Source organism: Amphiura filiformis, chromosome 18 (assembly GCF_039555335.1).
Source record: "Amphiura filiformis chromosome 18, Afil_fr2py, whole genome shotgun sequence".
In the NCBI taxonomy this organism is placed as follows: domain Eukaryota; kingdom Metazoa; phylum Echinodermata; class Ophiuroidea; order Amphilepidida; family Amphiuridae; genus Amphiura; species Amphiura filiformis.
The window spans coordinates 44,840,522-44,862,108 of NC_092645.1; the positions used below are offsets into that span (position 1 = coordinate 44,840,522).

Genomic DNA, 21,587 nt, shown 5'->3' on the forward strand with positions numbered 1-21,587 from the left:
CTTAAAAAAGTTTCGGGTACCCGGGGAGGTATTTCCTACCCGGGTAATGTAATCTCGGGCGGGTACCCGCTAGCCCGCCCGAAAATGCCAGCCTTACTGCAGACCCCCAGTTTTTCAATCTAGCGCTATTCATGCTATTGCAGACATACTATTTATGCTGCATTTGTGCAACTCGGACTCACTAAACTCTACTCCGACCCCCTACTTTTTAATTTTCTGCAAGTTCGGGTGTCCCTGCGGACCCGCACTGGAGTGTTTAGTTCTAGCGCTACCCCTGATTCAAAGCGGCCTCTAAATGGTCGAAGAATGAACATACATCTTGATCACAGAGATCACTTGATACTTAATGACAATGGACAAACTTCAGTCAGATAATAAAAGTGACTGTTCACATGACAAAATTCATTTTTGGTTAGCTAGCCGGCCATTTTCTGGCAATTTTAGAAATAGGCCTATATTTTAATTTCTAATTAAAGCCTATGTAAGGAACGTAAACGATTTTGTATTTCAATTGTCAGTGAAATTTGCTTGTTATTACTAAAACATCTCTTTATATTACTTAAACACACTTTGGTGGTTAAAATATGTCTCTTTCACACAATATTGATGGTAAAACTTGTTTGTAGTGGGCGGGGCCCCCATCCCTTACACCTACACGTCATAAATTGCACAAATTCAGGTTTTGATATTCAGTGTGGCAACGGATCAATTAATCAGAAAATGACGTTAAGATAATAAATGACGTCATCGTGACCTCCAAATTACAATAAATGAATTCAATTTCCCCTACAGGCTAGAAGCTGAATATAATATTTGGATTGAGTACATGCATAATTGAAGAATAAATACTTTTGTTTCATTTTCGGTAGACTAAAGGGCAGTGGACACGGGTATCTAACTTTTTTACTAAAAGATATGTTGGTGACCTTTCTTGACCTTTCTATTAATAGACTAAAAAGTGCATGGTGGGATACAAAATATGGCGACCAACACAGATGTGGAAACGGGCGACTTTCTTTGCCTGTTTTGGACCTAAAAATCGCGGTTATATTACATAAAGGTGAGTGTTTCAGAAATTAGAAATAAAGGTTTTAGTAAAATTTGATGTGTGTAAAATTTTGTTCATTAAAATTATTAATTAAGTGCTCTGAAGAAATAAAGTGTAGCCCAATTCTGAACATTCGTTCTCCATAGCTCCATATACATGATATACCATGTTGCTGAACATGATTTTCACGTTCACATGATTTTATTACTTAGCCGGTTTAGCCCGAAACTTCATGGCCTTCTCTTTCCTTCTTCTTCTTGCGTTCAGTCTGCTGTACTTTCGCCAACTCTTCACCGTCAGAGGCTTTTCACCGTCAGACATACTTTTATTAGGCCAAGTAAAAAATAAAACATGTTTCACGTCCGGGTTTTCGAAAAAAAGGAGGAAGAGGGGGCTTTTTATTTTCTATTTTTTATCGCAAAATTGGTGTAAATAGTACTAAATAACAATACTTACAGCTGTTTTGGCGTTTACAATAATGCCTGGAAAAAGGAGGAGGCCCTTTTTTATTTGTTGTTCTGAGAGTTACACCCCCTCTAATGATCACAAAACCTTCCTAAAATGTTTCTTGTATCTTAACAAGGGCCATAGAAAGCATCCCAACTTCCTAGACATATTTTTTGAAAAGTTATTTTTAACTGAATTTCAAAAAATAAAAAGATATTTGAGGAAACCTCAAAAAAGGAAGCGGGAGGGGACGTGAAACATGTTTATTTTTTTATTTTGCCTTATGTTTTCTGTTCCTGTCCGATGTCGATGAGCTATCCTTCCCGCAGCCATTTAAAAGCATCATATTCTGTCGGTCCAACATCCGGGCTATCTCTAGTCTCGGGCCCAAACTGCATGTGGCTCACGGTTTGTTATGAACAACAGAAACCGGCTGTGAAAGAGGCTACATAGCGATGTTGTTGGACTGACATTCAATTTTGAAAAAAATGACACTCGACCATGTCCATGGAATTTAATTTTAAGTTTGTCAGTATATAAACGGTAAATCAAGTAAGTTTCTTCCACTCTGAAGACTTAGAAACGGTTTTGATTCCACTGACTATTTGCGATCGAAATTTACATAACACCAATGACAGAAATCATCAACAAAAATCGAATCAGGGACTTGTTTTCACTCGACCGTGAGTCGCATATCATCAACCGGAAGTGACGTGGCACGGACCGACAGAATTCTGAGGAGCGGAAAGACACCAAATTGGTGTTTTATGACCGTTTGTGGCGAGTGACATGGTCTTTCAATTCACGCTGAGTGTCCTTGACAGGCATGACTATGCTTCAGTGGTCATGAAAGAATTCAAAAGATAACCTCTGTCCCAATGAGTTATTGTCTGAAACTGCTCCTCGGAAGATATATAGTTTCTAATTTAAATACTCGTGATGTCTGTGTTGTGTGCTCGAAAATAGTAAAAAAATGCCACAAAGATATATCATGCCAAATGTATACAGGATATGTGCACAAAAAATGTACAAAACTCAAGCCAAAACAACTAAAATGTCTAAATCCTAAGGAGTGGGTGTGCTCAAAGTGCTCAAACAACACTATTCCTGATTCTGATTTTGAAGAAGATACAAATGACTTAAACGAGAATCCTCAATTTAATGTTACTGAGGTAGACCTAAAAAATATGATAAAATGGTTTTTAATCCTATACGATTTGATTGTAATTCAACGGAAAAAAGATATAACGATGTAGTAAATGATGATACGGAAAGGAGTCATGAATGCTCATATGTTACCCTGAACATTTTTCCTCAGATTCTAATTCTAGTATTGGCAAATTTAGTTTCCTAAATGTTAATATTAGAAGCCTATCAAAAAATTTCGAAAAGCTCAAAGAATGCATTAATATATTGAAAAATGACTTTAGTGTAATTGGGATATCAGAAACTCACCTTAAGGGGGTACTACACCCCTGCCCAATTTTGTGCCCATTTTTGCATTTTTCTCAAAAATTATAGCGCATTTGGGACAAGTAAGATATGTATATTATAGGGGCAATGACTACAACTACTGCACTAGGAATTTTATTTCAGCACAGACAACAGTTGTGGAGTTACAGTCAAAAATGAGGGAAAACCAATATTTGATCAATAAATCAATAACTACTTGCTTTGAGTTGCTGAATTTTCAGTACAGTAGTTGTAGTCCTTGCCCCTATAATATACATATCTTACTTGTTACCAAGTGCTACAATTTTTGAGAAAAATGCAAAAATAGGCACAAAATTGGACAGGGGTGTAGTACCCCCTTTAAGACAAACCAAATGACTTTTATAACATATCTGGGTATAAAGTAGAATATACAAATAGAATTGCAAGAGAGAAAGGTGGCGTATGCATGTATGTATCTGACAAAATTAATTATAAACTATGTAAAGATCTTTGTATTGCAAACTGTAATTACGAATTCTGTTTTATTGAAATTGAATGTAATAATGCTAAGAACATTGTAGTCGGAGTTGTATATAGAGCACATACGTCTATTGATGATTTCATGACAGATATTGAGCCCGTCTTTAAGAAACTGAATACAGAGAAAAAATCAGTTTATATCATGGGAGATTTTAACATTGACCTTTTAAAGGTAGATACCCATAGACCTACTCATGATTATCTTGAACTCATTTATTCCTATTCCTTATTACCTACGATATGCAAACCAACACGGATTACTGAAACTACTGCAACAATAATTGATAATATTTTAACCAATGATGAAAATATTAACTGATCATTTACCAACTGTGTTAACAACTCGTAATACCCAAACTAGTCCATCTAATAATTCTAAAAGAATTTCTTACAAAAGGAATCACACTGACGATAATATTGCAAAATTTAAAAAGAGGTTATCAGAAGTTAAGTGGCAGGAAGTTCTTGATTTACAACAATGTAGATGATGATTACAATAAGTTCCTAGAAACTTTTGATAAGTTATATAACGAATGCGTTCCACTTAAGAAATGCACTAATAATAGAAAGAAGGAACCAATGTCTCCCTGGATCACAAAAGGCCTACTAAAAAGTATCAATAAGAAAAATAAATTATACAAACAATATCTTCACTCCCCAAGTCAAAATAGACTTCAAAAATTTAAAACTTATAAAAATGTATTAAACATGCTTATACGAAAAGCTAAAAGAAAATATTATTTCTTGAAATTCGAACATAGCAAGAATAATATGAAGCAAACATGGAATACAATAAATAATATTCTTGGACGAGGAAAGCAGAAATCTTCCCAGAATAAATTTAAGGTCATGGCAACATATATACAAACTCTGACGATATATCAAATCAATTTAATGATTTTTTTGTAAATGTAGGCCCGGAACTTGCATCCAGTATTCAAGATTCCGACAAAAAATATTATGATTACCTTCATGATCCAAGATTTAGTAGCATGTACATGAGCCCAATTGTGGAAATGGATATTATAAAAATTATTGATAAATTTAACCAAAATAAAAGTGCTGGTAATGATAACATAGGAAATTTCATTATAAAAAGAGTAGCTAAGGAAATCGTAAAACCTCTTACAAGCATATTTAATATGTCAATCTCAACAGGTATTGTTCCTGAAAAACTAAAAATAGCTAAGGTTATACCAATATATACAAAAAACAAGAAGCTGAAGTCTTCTCCAATTATAGACCAGTGTCACTTTTACCATGTTTTTCAAAGATTTTAGAAAGACTTGTATTTGATAAATGTGTTAACTACATAGATACTCACGAAATCCTTAATGACAAACAATTTGGATTTCGATCCAACCTCTCTACCTATATGGCTATATTACAGCTGGTGGATAAAATTAATACAGCAGTGGACAAAAATAAAGCAACTATTGGAATTTTCTTAGACTTATCAAAAGCGTTTGATACAATTGACCACAAAATACTTCTTCATAAATTAGAGCATTATGGATTTCGTGGTGTGGTATTGGAATGGTTTACAAATTATCTAAGTAATAGAAAGCAATATGTATCCTACAACATGTGTGACTCATAACTTAAAGATATTGTATGTGGTGTTCCGCAAGGATCAATATTAGGTCCACTATTTTTTATATTATATGTTAATGATATCACTAGTACCTCTAATATTCTGGATTTTATACTATTTGCTGATGATACCACTATCCTTTACTCGCATGAAAATATTGAGAATCAAACAAATGTCGTGAATGCTGAATTGAAAGAAGTAAGCAATTGGTTTAGAGCAAACAAGTTATCAGTAAATGCAAGCAAAACAAATTATATGTTATTAGGAACGCCTTATATGACATCAGTCAAAGTGCAGCAAGATTTAAACATCGTCCTAAACAACACACTATTGGACCGAGTGAAACATACCAAATTTTTAGGTGTCTTAATAGATGAAAACCTCACCTGGAAATGTCATATTGACTGCGTTTCCAAAACTTTGTCGAGAAATATTGGTATCATGAACAAATTAAAACACTTTATTCCTGATCGAATATTATATACCTTATATTGTACTTTTATTTTGCCGTACCTCAATTATGGAATTCTAATCTGGGGGAATACATGTAAACTTTATTTAGATAAACTGACCAAACTCCAAAAATGGGCAATAAGAACAATTTCTAATAGTCATTATAGAAGTCATACTAGACCTTTATTTGCCAAATACAACATTTTAAATATAGAAGATGTATGTATTCTCTTGAACTTGGTGTATTTATGTACAAGAATTCCATACATGAGTTACCCAATTCATTTAATGAGTATTTTACAAAACGTTCTGACATCCATGACTACCAGACAAGACGAAATAATGATCTCCAGTTAACAAAAAATAAAAGAGTTTTTTCCGACCATTCCATTCGAACGAGCGGGCCCATACTTTGGAACTCTCTAGATAAAAAAATTAAAGACTCAAAGTCCATAGAACATTTCCGCAAACACCTTAAACAAAAACTTATCTCTAGGTACAATTAGTACGGTGTACCATCTCCGCCAATTTCCTTTTTTAATTCCCCTTTTTTTAATTTCCCTTTTTTTTTAATTCCTTTTTTTTTTAATTTCCCTTTTTTTTTTAATTTCTTTTTTTTTTTTTATTTTCCTCTTTTTTTTTTAATTTCCTTTTTTTTTTTAATTTCCACTTTTTTTTTTAATTTCCCTTTTTTTTAATTTCCCTTTTTTAATTTCCCTTTTTTTTTTTAATTCCCCTTTTTCTCACAAAGCAGAATCTTGGCCGAGGCACATACTGGTAGTTGTCCGAGAATTTGCTCGCTTCCTACTGGCTGCGTATGCTGGTCTTTACGCACTGTAGTCTTTACGTGTGAAGCTTCCCTGGGCTATATCAGTGGTGTATTACACCACTGATATAGCCAGGAAGCGCTCACTAAATAGTGGCACGTCCCTGTATAGCCTGTGTGCTAGGGCCGTGAGACTTATGTCAAGTCACGGAAAACCATAAGAATACTAGTATATAACTCGCAGTGGTTTTATCCCGGTCCGTGAGGGGGGTGTAATTTTCCCAAGGCGTGCCAAAAAAATTGCTTGCTTCCCTTCTGGGCCTGCCAAAAAATCTTCGCCCCCCCTGCTTTGCACATGACAAATGTTTTAAAATTGCCATTAAAATTGCCATGTAAAGGGACGGCATATTAGAACGTTTTCAGTACTATTTAATAGAGCTATTTTATGACTATTATGTGACTATTTTTGCATTTTTCTCACAAACTAATAACACACTGGTAAGGAACTGCATTGGCTTCCTGTCGTCCAATGAATTGTTGTTATAACTTATGTTGATTGTATATAAATGTAATAATGATATTGCTCATGATTTATCTGAACTTCTTTCAAATTATGTTCCCACTCGTATCTTGATCTGGAAACATGCAACTTCTTCAAGAAACAAAATAACAGCACGTGAGTCATTTGAAATTACAGCTCCACGTCTATGGAATGAACTGCCTATATATTTTAGAACTGCTAAAAATGTAACTATGTTTAAAAAGATGTTAAAAACTCATCTTATGTCGGGTTTGCTCAGGGAAATTTGAAAATGCCACCAAATAGTGAAAAACTGTATAAAATGTCTAACTTTTGTGTTGATTTGCAAAATAAAACAAAGAAAAGTGATTATTTAGCAGTAATCAACCATTAAACAATAGCATTAATTTTAGGCCTACGATGCAAGGCTGCCCATAGGCCTAGTGCTTTATAGTGGACACGGAAAATCACGGAATAACACGGATTTTAAATTTTGTAACACCATGAACACGGAGAAATCGTGGCTTTAGCTATATGCCTAATAATTATATATTAGCTACTTATACAGTGGAAGGGTCTAAATATTTAATATATTATTAATAATTATTATTGTAATGTAATCTAATTCAAATTAGGCCTTCTTTAATATAAGCCTCGTGATCACTCTATATCTATTGGATTCGGATTGTTTTACTAGGTTTGGATTTAATTTTGTCTTCACTATAGGCCAAGATCCCGGGCCAAGATATAAAAATAGAAAGCTATCTGAGCGCTATCCATGTTCAATTGGATAGCTGTGTTCAAAGATAAAGTAATGAGACGAAGCCTTGACTAAAGCTAATGCTCCCGCGGTATACTAAACTGAATCCACTAGCTGCAACATTATACGCACATCAAAAAAAATATCGGGAAATTAAAAAAAAAGGGAAATTAAAAAAAAGGGGGAAATTATTTCGCCAAAAAAAATGCATATTCATCAAAAAATTAAACTTTGTCCGATCGGGCCCAAATTTGGTGGGTGGCATCCTTGATACAAGGGAATATAATGCGCCAAATAAAATCGAGGTCAACCAAGGTCAAAGGTCATTACGGAGGGGTCAAATTTCAAACTTTGTCCGATCGGGCTCAAATTTGGTGGGTGGAATCCTTGATACGAGGGGAATATATTCCCGAAATAAAATTGAGGTCAAGCGAGGTCAAAGGTCATTATGGAGGGGTCAAATTTCAAACTTTGTCCGATCGGGCTCAAACTTGGTGGGTGGAATCCTTGATATGAGGGGAACACGTAAAACTTAATATCGAGGTCATCCGAGGTCAAAGGTCATCCAGGAGCTACATTTTAAACTTAATCCCTAAGCTTCCCTGGGTGGGCGCTTTATATTGGGGCATGGGCGCTTATTGGAATGAATACGGTTGTTATCAATTAATTTATTAAATGAAAACGATTAAATAAAGAAATAAATATAAATAAAATAAATCATTAATTGATCAATAAATTAATAAATAAAAGAATTCATTGATTGATAAATAAACACATAAATAAGCAAATAATCAATTACCGGTAATTGTTAAATAAATACATAAACAAACAAATAAATCAAGGCAGAGAATTTTATTTCAATTTTATAATTATATACGCCAAAATATTTTCTGAATTTAGTCAAAATTAACACTCTATTGATGGTAAAAATTTTATGAAAATTTTACGTAGGTCCTAGACTATGCCATAGTCGATTTTTGATAAATAAAACATGTTATTAATCATGATGAAAGCATTCAGTTGAACTCGAAATTATGCTGATATTTATTACATCAAAATACTAGTATAAAATGGTTATGAAAAAGTTTATATAATTATAATAGTGACAGTAAAGGTAAGGCCGTATAAAATTAATGTTTTGGTTCTCGTCTAGAGGATTTTCATGAATTGATGAGGGAGGGAGGTGTTTTTTTGTTTTGTTTTTTTTTCAATGTAAAATTAGCATTGTCAGTAGTTTTCGGTCTTCTCCAACAGTGCTAGAGGAAACGATGAGGCCCTTTTTTTTTTTTCAAATGTGAGATTCTGAGGATAAACCCCTAGAGTACCACAAAAAGACTTGGAAGTGATGCTTGTTCTCTAATAAACTTATTTATATGTATGAAGATTTCATAAATCATTCCGAAGTCTAAAAAATTGAAAAATCTAAAAAAAAAAAAAAAAAAAAATCTGACAAATCCCAGAAATTGAGGAGGGAGGGGCGAGAACCAAAATATTAATTTTACACGGCCTAAAGTAAAGTATCGTGAGGCTTATATTATTGAATGCAACATCATGTCATTATATAAGCACTTCAATAACTGGAAGAAACTTTGGGGGACCTACGTGTAATTATCCTATAAATTGCGAAAATCCAGACCGTGTATGCACGAAAAATGGCAGGTTCTATAATGTGAACCACATGTATATACCCGGGGTACTCAAGTTTGGTTTTGGTAGGGACGTGCGCTGAGATTTTGGAAGTAGACCCATAAATATACCAATTTTTCAAGAAATTTGGACCCATTGATATACCAAAAGTCAAACTTTTCGGCCGAATTTACCCAAAATTATCTTAGTTTTTACAAATTTTCCCAAAATTTTGAGAAAATTTTGAAAATTTTGGCTAGATTAAGGAAAAATTGGGCCGTTTTCCGAAAAAATTTAGAAAATTTTGAAAAAAGGACCCATTCATATACCAAAATAGGCTTTGAAAAAGGGGTCATTGATATACCAGAAGGCTGAAAATGCTACCCATGTTTATGCACGTCCCGTATGGTCATTTGTACTGAGTACCCCCCCTGGGGTATATACCCGGTATCCCAGGCCCGGTATACCGGTATATAGGAGTATTATAGCACGTGCAGCCGGTGCCGCCATACGGCCTAGCGAGTTGAAATCGATAATGCATGTATAATAATTGCCCATTTATCATGTCGGATTTCTCAACAATTGAGCGCTATTAATACACATTAATGTTTTTAACAAATAAAATTCCAAAATATGGTACATTTTCTCCGCATTTTCTGCCTTTGCTTGTCACGTGGTAGGCCTATGTTGAAGTTATGACCATATGTTCAAATAATTTTGAAACATAACAATATGACAAGTGGCCGACTGGTCTAAGGCGCTAGGCCCACAGAGTATCCAAAGCCCTGCGCCGTGAGTTCGAACCCGCCTCTGCCAAACTTTATTTTACTTGGGAAATTTAAAAAAAAGGTGAAATTCAAAAAAAAAAAGGTGAAATTCAAAAAAAAAAAAGGAAATTCAAAAAAAAAAAAGAAATTCAAAAAAAAAAGGGAAATAAAAAAAAAAGGAAATTCAAAAAAAAAAGGAAATTCAAAAAAAAGGAAATTCAAAAAAAAGGGAAATTCAAAAAAAAAAGGAAATTCAAAAAAGAAAGGGAAATTCAAAAAAAGGGGAAATTCAAAAAAAAAGGAAATTCAAAAAAAAGGAAATTCAAAAAAAAAAAAGGAAATTAAAAAAAAAGAAATTCAAAAAAAAAAGGGAATTAAAAAAAAGTGAAATTAAAAAAAAGGAAATTAAAAAAAAAGGGAAATTAAAAAAAAAAAAGGGGAAATTAAAAAGGAAATTGGCGGAGATGGTACACGTAAATTAGGCCATTCTCGAGCACTGTAATTTGTCATGTCTGTTAGTCATTTTATTTATTTTTGTTGATTTCATAATCTTTGTTTTGTTTTTTCGTAAGGAAAGGCAATTCTCAGGCCTTATTGGCCTTCCTGCCTTTTCCGCCATATTGTGTTTCTTTATTTTTGATGTAGTTGTATATTTTTATATATGGAAATAAATGAATGAATGAATGAAAGTTGCTGAGCAGGCGTTAACGAGTATTTTCATAGAAGTAGAAGAACTCAGTCTTCAAATATACATGTAACGACCAATAGATAAATGACTGACTATCATTGAAGACTGAGTTCCGCAGTCTAATCCTCCCGGCTATCCTCAGCTCACATCCATGACATCCATACCATCGGATGTCAGTGGAAATCGTAGTGAAGAAGACTGAGTGTTTCAGTCTAGATTTTAATGTATACTGTGCCTGGACAAAACCTATGTCTGGTTCCATACAGCAATACGCTTGCGTATTGCTGTCTGGTAAGCAGGTACGAATAATTCCGCGTGAATTGAGACGTCAGAGCAGGTCATTAGCCTACGTCCCGTATCCTACTATCACTCAAACAAGGAAATCTCTTCACGAATTCACTCACCTTGCAATCCTACATCATCAGTTGAAACAAATATCTAAGTTTCCAAAAACAACTTTGTCATTCCTCAAAACTACAAGTAACTTCATTCATAAAAAATTGAAATTCTACTACTGTATTACCCGTTATTGAAAATTTTGTTCGATTTATGTCAACCAAAAGAACGCATGCGAGTCGAGTTCAGTTGACCAAAATGGTAGCTGCTGCCTCCTGGTCACTTCAGATGTGACGTCAGTATCAAGCTGCTTATTAAATATTCATGAAACAGACCACATGGTCACAATCGGTGGATCGGATTGGTTGGAATCAACCCCATAGAGTTGGGCGACTAAGTCGCCAATAGTCGTTAGTCGCGACTATTACTGATAGTCGCGACTATGACTATTGAAAACCAAAAGTCGACTAATGCAAGTATATTTTTGTGTTAAAAAATTACTTTAAAAGTGCCAGTTATTTGTAACAAAACCAACCAAATACTAACATATAAACTGCGAAAAATGTGAAAAAATGTTAGTCATTGTCTTACCAATAGTAAACTAACCAACAAGTAATCATAAAGTCCATAAATCATCATTAAATTGGTGTTATTGACTTGTTGTCGAACTACTTTCCCACAAGATAAAAGCAGTCAAAAAACTCAAATTACTTAGAACTGTCGAACATCTCATTATGATTATAATTTATGCAGCGATAACAGGTGTAGCAGCGTCATAGCGTGCATGTACAGACCCAGGTTGGGTGTTTGTACCAACTACTGAAGGTATGAGATTATTTTAAACTTTGGAAAGAAACAGCGAGAACTTCCGAGAAGTGTTTTCCAAAAGGGAAAATTTAGGAAAATATTATTAGATTAGAAGTACTTTTCACGTAATTTCAAAAAGCTATGCTTATTGTGGTAACAGAATATTTAGAAAGTAACAGGAAAATAAACAAATTAGCTGACAAACAGTCGTAATGTTGCAATGCCACCCCTGTAGCGACAAATGCAGTAGTCTAGATGAGGTCAGGTGACTTAGGTCGGAGGTGAAAGTTAATCGTACATGCACGATGCAACACGTTCATGAGCATACCATGGAAAATATGCACTGCCGTACCGGCATGTTTACATATTTTCATGCACAGCAAAACATGAAAACGACAAAGATCGCTATTGGAATATTGATGGTTTGAGAAATTATATGAAGTTTCTTGTGCTGTTGCTGGAAAGTGGCAAGTGAATTTAATTGAACAGAAAAGTTAGGCCTATATTACAGCATTTTACAGTCAAATATTTGCATCGCGAACGCAACAGTGCTGTATCGCAACAGTGCTGGTTTGTGTAGCAAACTGTGATGCGATGCCGGCAATCACGGGTCCTGTAATCATGCATTATAAATACTAAATTGCCACCAATCTTTCACCTGATTTTTCAGTCCAATTTTAACCACAGATAGTCGCGACTATAGTCGTAGTCGCGACTATTTGCTGCCGACTAGTCGACTAGCAAAAAAGTGATAGTCGCCCAACTCTACAACCCCACATGTTTGACCTTACAGGGGTCAGAGATATGCATATTCATGTGTGAATGGCTGCTGAGTAAACAACAACATGACATAATGTGCTGGATTAGATAGTGCATCTATTTTTAATAAAGGACGCTTTTTTTAAAACTTGTATTTTAATATTTAATCATTCAGAAAGCAAATTGAAAGCAAATAAGTGCTACCAATGAAGAATAGACCTTGTTTATACATGTATGTTCTTTTACCACAGATTTTCAGTATTAAAAAAATGACAAAAATTTTTTCATGTCCAGCATCTTGCATATTTTCATCCTAAAATGTTGCATGTTCCTAAAATGTTGCATATTTTGGGAATTCCTAATTACCATTATAATAGCTAATTGCTATTTCTTAACCAAAAATGTATGCAGTTGGGATTTTTCAATAGCTTTGAGTCAGTGAGACAAACATTCCTCTTTATTTTGCCTTTAGAATATATGGGAGTCATTTGGATTGACGATGTAACTTGCCATGTCATATAATTGACTTCCTCAATCTAGCTATGAAAATGGAAAATTTTCTTATCATTTTCAGAAATCATTTATTAAATACTTTTTAAATAGCACAAGTGATACTATACTTCTTGAATAATCAGGGTTGGCGATTTTTAATTTTTTTTTTTAATTAAAAAAAAAAAAAAAAAAAAAATCGATTTATTTGATCTTTTTTAATTCCAAGAACTGCTTATACCCCATGATAAAGCCAAAAGAGCTCAGTGGAATGCTAGACATGTGTACAATCCTATCAGGTATTTAAAAAAAATCAAAACATGTTTTAACATTTGAAAAAATTTAGTAAAATCATGGGGAAAACCTGTTGAATTCTGCACCTTGAAGATGAATTACCAATAGATAAGCTGACATCATAGAGGTATTTAATTGCATCCAAAAGTTGAAGAAGCATTGGGAATGAAGTAAAACAGTCAATTTAACTTACATTTATATCAAAAATGGTAAAATATGAAATACTTGATTTAAGGGGGTACTACACCCCTGGCCAATTTTTGTGCCTATTTTTGCATTTTTCTCAAAAAATATAGCGCATTGGTGACAAGTATTAGATGTACACTAAGCCAAAAAAGAAACTTATAATTTTTCACAAGGTCATATCTTAAAATTCTCTCCATAAGAATGAACAAAAATTGTACACAGGATTACTTGAATACTCTACTCTAAACACTGGTCAGTAACCAAACAGTTGTCCAACTGACACAACAGCAAAATGCACTGACATGCAACACCTTCCTGGACCACATTCACAGCGCAACAGATTTCTTTGGCTGGGTTCCAATTATTCGCCTGTACATGAACAAAATTACACACAGGATTACTTCAATACTCTACTCTAAACACATGTCAGTAACCAAGCAGTTGTCCAACTGACACAACAGTAAAATGCACTGACACTTAACAGCTTCCGGGATCACTTTCACAGGCGAGTAATTGTAACCCAGCCAAATAAATATGTTACGCTGTGAATGTGGCCCAGGAATGTGTTGCATGTCAGTGCATTTTGCTGTTGTGTCAGTTGGACAACTGCATAGTTAGTGACATGTGTTTAGAGTAGAGTATTGAGGCAATCCTGTGTGTAATTTTGGTTAATTTTGATAGACAGGATTAAGATATGACCTTGTGAAAAATTATAAGTTTCTTTTTTGGCTTAGTGTACATGTAAATTATAGGGGCAAGGATTACAACTACTGCACTGAAAATTCAGCAACTCAAGGCAAGTAGTTATTGATTTATTGATAAAATATTGGTTTTCCCTCATTTTTGACTGTAACTCCACAACTGTTGTCGGTGTTGAAATAAAATTTCCAGTGCAATAGTTGTAGTCCTTGCCCCTGTAATATACATATCTTACTTGTCACCAATGCGCTATAATTGTTGAGAAAAAGGCAAAGATAGGCACAAAATTGGGCAGGGGTGTAGTACCCCCTTAAATCAATGATTAAAAAAAATCATTTGATTTAAATCGCAATTTAAGATTTAAATCGCGCCAACCCTGTTGAATATGAATGCTGTATAATTTATGTTTTGGCATCGAAACATAATTGGTGATGATGAAAAATAATTGGTGATTATTTGTATTTTAATTTTCAAAAGTCCAACCAAACGCAAAAAAATTGCGTATACTGAACAGACGACATTAACTCCTGTGCATTAACTCATGCAAGATCTTTGTAGTTCACATCTTATGAGCTACATGTAGCACAGAATGAGAGTTTAAAATTATTATTCAAGATCACTTTAACAAAAATGTTGATAGTGCTAAAATAATCTAAGTCTTTATGTAATAAGATTTAAGATAATGATTATTCCTTCAGAGTTTATGGTTATTGTTTCAAAACTCATTGTACTAGCTAGTGTAAGATGTTTTACAGAACAAAAATATAACACAGTAAGTAAGATTTGGTCATGCTTGTTGTTTTCTTTGATAAAAATGGTACCGTAATTGATCATTCTTGAAGTTCTTAATTATGATTGTATGCTCTTATAAATTACTCCAATACCCGAATCTACACAGTGATTCCCCTGTTTAAACTATGATTTTTAGATTTGAATGAAAATTCCTGAAAATTCCGAAAATTCCTGTTCCTGTTAATTCCCAAAATTGCCAGTGGAAACTTTCCACTCCGAAAATTCCTGGGAATTTTACAACCCTAATATCATTGTATTACAAACTGAGATTACAGATTTCAGTTGATGCACTACGAATTACCCAGATTCCGGGTCAATCATTTTAGCTGTGTGTGTCATGTGTATGACGCTTGTGGGAACCAGCTAAACATCAGAATAGAAAAAAAAACAATCGCAGATTGCGATGTGATGTGGGACTTGCATAGGATTGCACAGAGATTAAATTTGGCAAAATTTGACCTTTCTATTCTAGGCAAGTTGACAAACCTTAGTGTGCGTAATATGATAAAAGGCAGTTGTAAGTTAGTATGTGCAACGCTTTTGGTGTTTTGATGTTTGGGGCAGGTCTCGAAATAGGAATTTTGAAGGGCACCCATTTCAAGGCCATCAACAAATCCTTTGCAAAGGCACCAAGTCCATTTAGTGCTGAAGAATGCTTTGAAACTTGAAGCAGTTCTGAGGCATCAATGCCAAGTCTAAGGGCACCGAAGGCCACATGGCCTCGGTGGCCTTCGGTTAATTCGAGCCCTGGTTTGGGGAGACTATGAGGGATCCTATTCTTGACTGTGATATTCCTTCAACAGTTCCATGTACGGTAACGGTGTTATACGTTATCCAGAGTGTAAGGTCCTTGTAATAGGATTTTCCCCAGAAATTAGCATTTTTGAATTTATCAAGTCTTTGCCATTCTCAAAATGTATACATACTTTTATATACTTTAGACCAATAATTAGATAGTTATGAGGCCCAAAAGTTTCCATAATTCCAGCCTGGTTAAGATTGCTCTGAAATGATTGATTACTGCCTGGCGGAGCCAAGCCCAAGGGGGCATAAACACGATTATGCCTAGCCAGCTCATATATTTCACAACGTTATTAAGTGAAATGTATTTCATCTAATTAAGGGGGTACTACACCCCTGGCCAATTTTGTGCCTATTTTTGCATTTTTCTCAAAAATTATAGCGCATAGGTGACAAGTAAGATATGTATATTATAGGGGCAAGGACTACAACTACTGCACTGAAAATTCAGCAACTTTTATTGATTTATTGATCAAATATTGGTTTTCCCTCATTTTTGACTGTAACTCCACAACTGTTGTCTGTGCTGAAACAAATTTTCCAGTAATAAATAAATAAACTTGCCCCAATAATATACATATCTTACTTGTCACCAATGCGCTATAATTTTTGAGAAAAATGCAAAAATAGGCACAAAATTGGGCAGGGTGTAGTATTTAATAACAAAAATGTCTTGTCGGTACTGAAATCTTCACGGAAATCACCCGTGCTGAATGTTGTTTTATGCCTGGCTCTTGAGTCTCGACCAATCATGTGCCGCTAGTCTAGATAAAGCAAATGCATGAACAAAACATCAAATTCCCCCCCAAAAAAAACTCCTTGCATCTTTACGCAATGCGTGGTAACGCAAAATTCTGCATAAATTTTGGAGCTGTTGATTTCATGTATTCATGGAGTGAAGCTGCGTTTGACTGAAGTTGCTCTCAGAAATTATCTGTTGTTTTTGGACTTGAATTTTGGGTTCATGTAAATCAAGGAGGTATATGTCGGGTGTTGATTAGCTCAGCTGTTTTCACAGCTATTCTTTTTGTACAAATGTTTTAGCACTGTAGATTTTTTTAGATGAATTTATTAGCAAACTTCATTGAAAGTAGATAGGATGAGTCAGGCAGATATGGATTTAAAGTCGATTATGGAAAGTTACTTGTATTTTTTCTGTTCTGGCCCAGTTTCTTTCTTGTTGTGATATTGTACTTTACTATCTGTTGTAGAAGACAGTGTTTAAACTGCACTGAAATTTCCACTACATGTAGGTTTGGGTGACTAAGTCACCAGTAGTCGTTAGTCGCAAATTACTGGTAGTCGCGACTAAGACTATTGAAAACCAAAAGTCGACTAACACAACTATATTTTTATGTTAAAAATCATGTTAAAATACTAACATTAGTAACATATAATAATAAACTGCAAAAATATGATAAAAACGTTAATCATAGTCTTACCAATAGTAACACTAACCAACAAATAATCATAAAGTCCATAAATCATCATTAAATTGGTGTTGTTGACTTGTTATCGTAAATTTGAACCAATCTTTCACCAAATTTTTCAGTCCAATTTTGATATAAAATTGGATAGGTTGAGCCCATATTTATTGGTCGAGCTATGAGTTTTAAAATATTGGACGAGACGTAGTCGAGTCCAATATTTTACAACTCATAGCGAGACCAATAAATATTGGGCGTAAAGCATCCAATTTTATCATTATTATGTTTTGGATCCAATATTATCACAACTTGGATCCATCAAAACATAATAATGACCAGTATTATGTTTTGATGAATCGAAGTGTGTGAAAATATTGGATCCATCACATAATAATAATAAAATTGATGCTTTACGCTAATATTTATTGAATCGCTATGAGTTTTAAAATATTGGACTCGACTCACGCCTCGCCTAATATTTTAAAACTCATAGCTCGACCAATAAATATGGGCTGAATTGATCCAATTTTATATCACAGATAGTCGCGACTATAGTCGTAGTTGTGACTATTTGCTGCCGACTAGTCGACTAGGAAAAAAGCGAGAGTCGCCCAACTCTAATTTGCACAAGACAGGACTGTGACATGACTCAAGTCATGATATACATGTACATTGTATATTGCGCCACAAGTCTATGTTGTAAAAGATGGTGTTTAAACTTCACTGAAATAATGAAATTGGGCAGAAGAGTGATATCTGACTTTTTTTGGATAGGAAAGCTTTTTCTAAGATTCTGGTTTCAATCGTGCTTGCTTTTAATTCTCCCATGCAAATTTCTTGCAAAATTTGTGTAAAAACTTGAAAATCTTGTTTTTCGTAAACCTTCCAAATCAAATACAAAATGTTAGATTTTGCCACATAATATTCACGTGGTATTTTAGAACCTGATCACAAATGTGTGAAATTTTTTTGATTTAAATCATATATTTTTGATTTAAATTGATTTTTATATATATTTTTTTATTCCAAGAACTGCTACAGTATACCCCATAATAAATTCAAAAGAGACCAGTGGAATGCTAGACATACAATGTATGCGCAAAAAGAATTTGGCCAAAATCGTGGGAAAAACCTGTTGAATTCGCACCTTGAAGATGGATTTTTAGCAATTTAGATAAAGTGACATATTAGAGGTATTTTAATTGTATCCAAAAGTTGTAGAAACATTAGGAATGAAGTAAAACAATCAATTTAAGAATGAAATTAACTTACATTTATCAAAAATGGTAAAAAAATGAAAAAGTTGATTGAAATCAGTGATGTAAAAAAAAATCAAGTGATTTAAATCAAACAACCCTCTCTTGTTTTGCTACTTTGGGTGGAATAAGTACTTGTTTTGTGCCTTGTTTTGCTAATCTTATTGCCAGGATAACAAAGCTAATCCACCATTTTCAGGGGAGCTTTAAAACAAGGTGGTTTGTCCTGTCTTGTCCAATACAATGACCTTCTTTTTCACAGTGATATAATCATTCTATTCTTTACAGGAAACCCATCTGTCGTAGAAATACAGTTGTTACAAAACCACAGGGTCATCACCATCATCATCACTGCCGCTACATCACCGTACAAGGGTGATCATCTCTAACAATGCCTCCTTCCATGTCAATCACAGTCCGTGAGCAGGACGTCCTCAAGCTCGTCCTAGACTTCCTAGAGGGACGATCTCTCTTCATGTCCATGCGAGCGGTGGAACGAGAAAGCGGATGCGTGAACGGCTTGTACTCTGAAGATGCGCTGTTTTTACGACAGCTTATCCTGGATGGTCAGTGGGACGATGTACTGGAGTTTATTCAGCCGCTAGAGAGTATTGAAAGTTTTGACGCTAAGAAATTTAGATATCTAATCCTAAGGTATGTAAATGTCAGAGAAGATATTGTACACTTCCCACAATGCATTTCTTCCATTTCAGTTATGTACTGATTTGTTGTCAAGTGCAACATGGGTCGATAGTGACAAAAAGTACCTCAAAGAACAGATCACATCCACATCTTGCAAAATATGTTTATTTCTTGACTATCGACCCATGTTTAGGCAGTCTGTTCTCAACATGAATTCAAAGGGAACCTGCACAGATTAATTGACATTTGCGGTAATTAGGAGATACATCATGTTGCAGCAAAGGGCAAGATATCCTCTCTGTGTAAATGGAGTAAAGTAAGACTTGGAGTGAGTGGAGCTTACATTCCAGTTGAAAACTGAAGTGTACGCCCCATATGGAAGACATGTCCTTAATCTTCCACACAAGGAGTGTGAATTTCTATTATATTGGGGTTAACTGAATGAGTGACTCCATTTGAAATCTACACCCCCTGTATGGGAGATTAAGGTCATGTCTTCCATAGGGGGGATATGGATTTCAACTGGAACAGCCCATTCTTGGTGCTAATTGACCCTTTGCAATACAACCTACAAAATGTATCTCAAAATGTAAATGACTTGTGTCCTCAATTTTTTGGATATGCATTGTACATGTATTTGTCCTAGATATTTAGCATACTGCAGAAACAATTAATCTGACAAGAAATGTGAATTTAGGAGAGGTAAACTTGCCAGTTTACAAAACATTAACAAATTTTCGCATATTTAATGACCCTGTGACACGATGCGCAATTACGGACATGTTTTTACTTTTTGACAAATTGGGTATGCAATTAGTGTGTATACAAGGTTTTAGACCTCTCTCCATCTCTCTCCTTATAAGGAAGGTACAGGCTCCCAAAGATAAAATTTATTTAAAGGGCAACTTTTGGATCCAAATTTAGCCCCCCTTTCAAGTTTAAATGGCTGCCACAGAAAGAGCAACAGACCTCAAACTTGCAGTTTTTAATATTTCTACAGGTAAAATTTGAGTAAAGTATAAAGCAAATCTGAGGGGGTCAGGTTGGAGCCCTCCTTGATTTGGTATGGATTGATCCTAACACAATTGGATCCCAACATTTATCATAATTGGATTTCACAAAATCAGACGATTATGCGTTTGATCACAACATACATGTAGTTAAACTTGCAAATATGAACTAACTCTAATCTACCACATTGAATTTTTATTTCAGACATAAATTTTTAGAAATGCTATGCATGAAAACCGAAGACCTGGCCCACCTCCAGATAGAGTTCTCCATCGATGAAGTAGTCGCATGTCTCAACGAACTGGAGCCGTACTGTCCATCGAAGGAAGACTATAGCGGTCTTTGCCTGCTGCTCACACTTCCTCGTCTTTCAGATCATGCTACGTATAAAGATTGGAGCCCATCCAGTGCAAGAGTTCAGTGTTTTAACGATATCTATCCCCTTGTTTGCATCTTTTTGCCGATTGATAAGAACCTGAACGAAACTGATCACACAGCTAGCAAGGATAGATTAGTTCAGTTGGTATTGAAGGGGATGATGTTTGAAGCTTGTGTGGACTATTGCCAGCAACAGGCGACAGCCAAAGACATTCACGACTCAAAGCTCAGCTTAAGGGGTATGCTGACGGGGTCGGATGCCGACGATGCCGATTTGAGCTTGTTGTCGTGGTTACAGAGCATTCCATTGGGAACATTCAATTGTCCGTTTGAACAGAAAAGTTTGGATTTGTCGGTGAAGAAAATCGTCAAGCCGAGCACGTCTTGGTCGGAACAGATCATGACTCCTATGACACCGACGCCAAGCAGCAAGCAGCGTATGTCGCCCTCGCCAGGTACACCTACACTTTATAGAGGGCGTCCTTGGTCTTCTGGTGCAAGAGCGCTATCGCAGTCTTTGAACCCTACCCTAGAGGCAATATTGTCGAATCAAGGTATTAAGAAAAAGGATGATAGCCCAGGAGTGGACGCTAACTTTCTGTCACGCTCCTTCGCCAATTTTCACCTTCCAAGCGGTATGTCCCCTAACACATCTTTGCCGACGCTTTCGGAAGATGGAGAGAGGACATCCCCACAACAGCCAGTGCAACAACCAATCTATGGAGAAGAGTACCAGTCGCCACGGCAACAGACGCAGCAGTCGCCAAGGCAACAAGTACAGTCACCACCTCAGGTAAGGTCACATGCATGGCTGTGCTTATATGTAATATAAAAAGACAGTTTAGCCGCCAAATTGGGCTAAAAAATCCTGTTTGCTGCTTGCCCAAATTGGGTTACTTGTGCGATCATAATGTTGATTAATTTATGGTTTGCTTTCAGAGTCCTTTATATATAGAGGGATTTTGCCTTCAGTAGTGATCCGTGATGATTATTGCTGCTACAATGTAGATGAAGTTGGCCAACTGAATTTTCTACCCAATTGGGTGATTTCAAGCATTTTGCTGCTA

General features: G+C 35.1%; 1 protein-coding gene across 1 annotated transcript in view; it reads left to right on the forward strand.

The window, feature by feature from the left end:
• Positions 1–971: 971 nt before the first annotated feature.
• Positions 972–21,587, forward strand: part of LOC140139181 (WD repeat-containing protein 47-like) — a 47,829-nt gene continuing 27,213 nt past the window's right edge. The window contains exons 1-3 of the mRNA XM_072160961.1: positions 972–1,060; positions 18,778–19,143; positions 20,347–21,313. Coding sequence (XP_072017062.1) covers positions 18,881–19,143; positions 20,347–21,313 — 1,230 coding nt within the window. The 5' untranslated portion in view covers positions 972–1,060; positions 18,778–18,880. The remainder of the gene's footprint in view (positions 1,061–18,777; positions 19,144–20,346; positions 21,314–21,587) is intronic.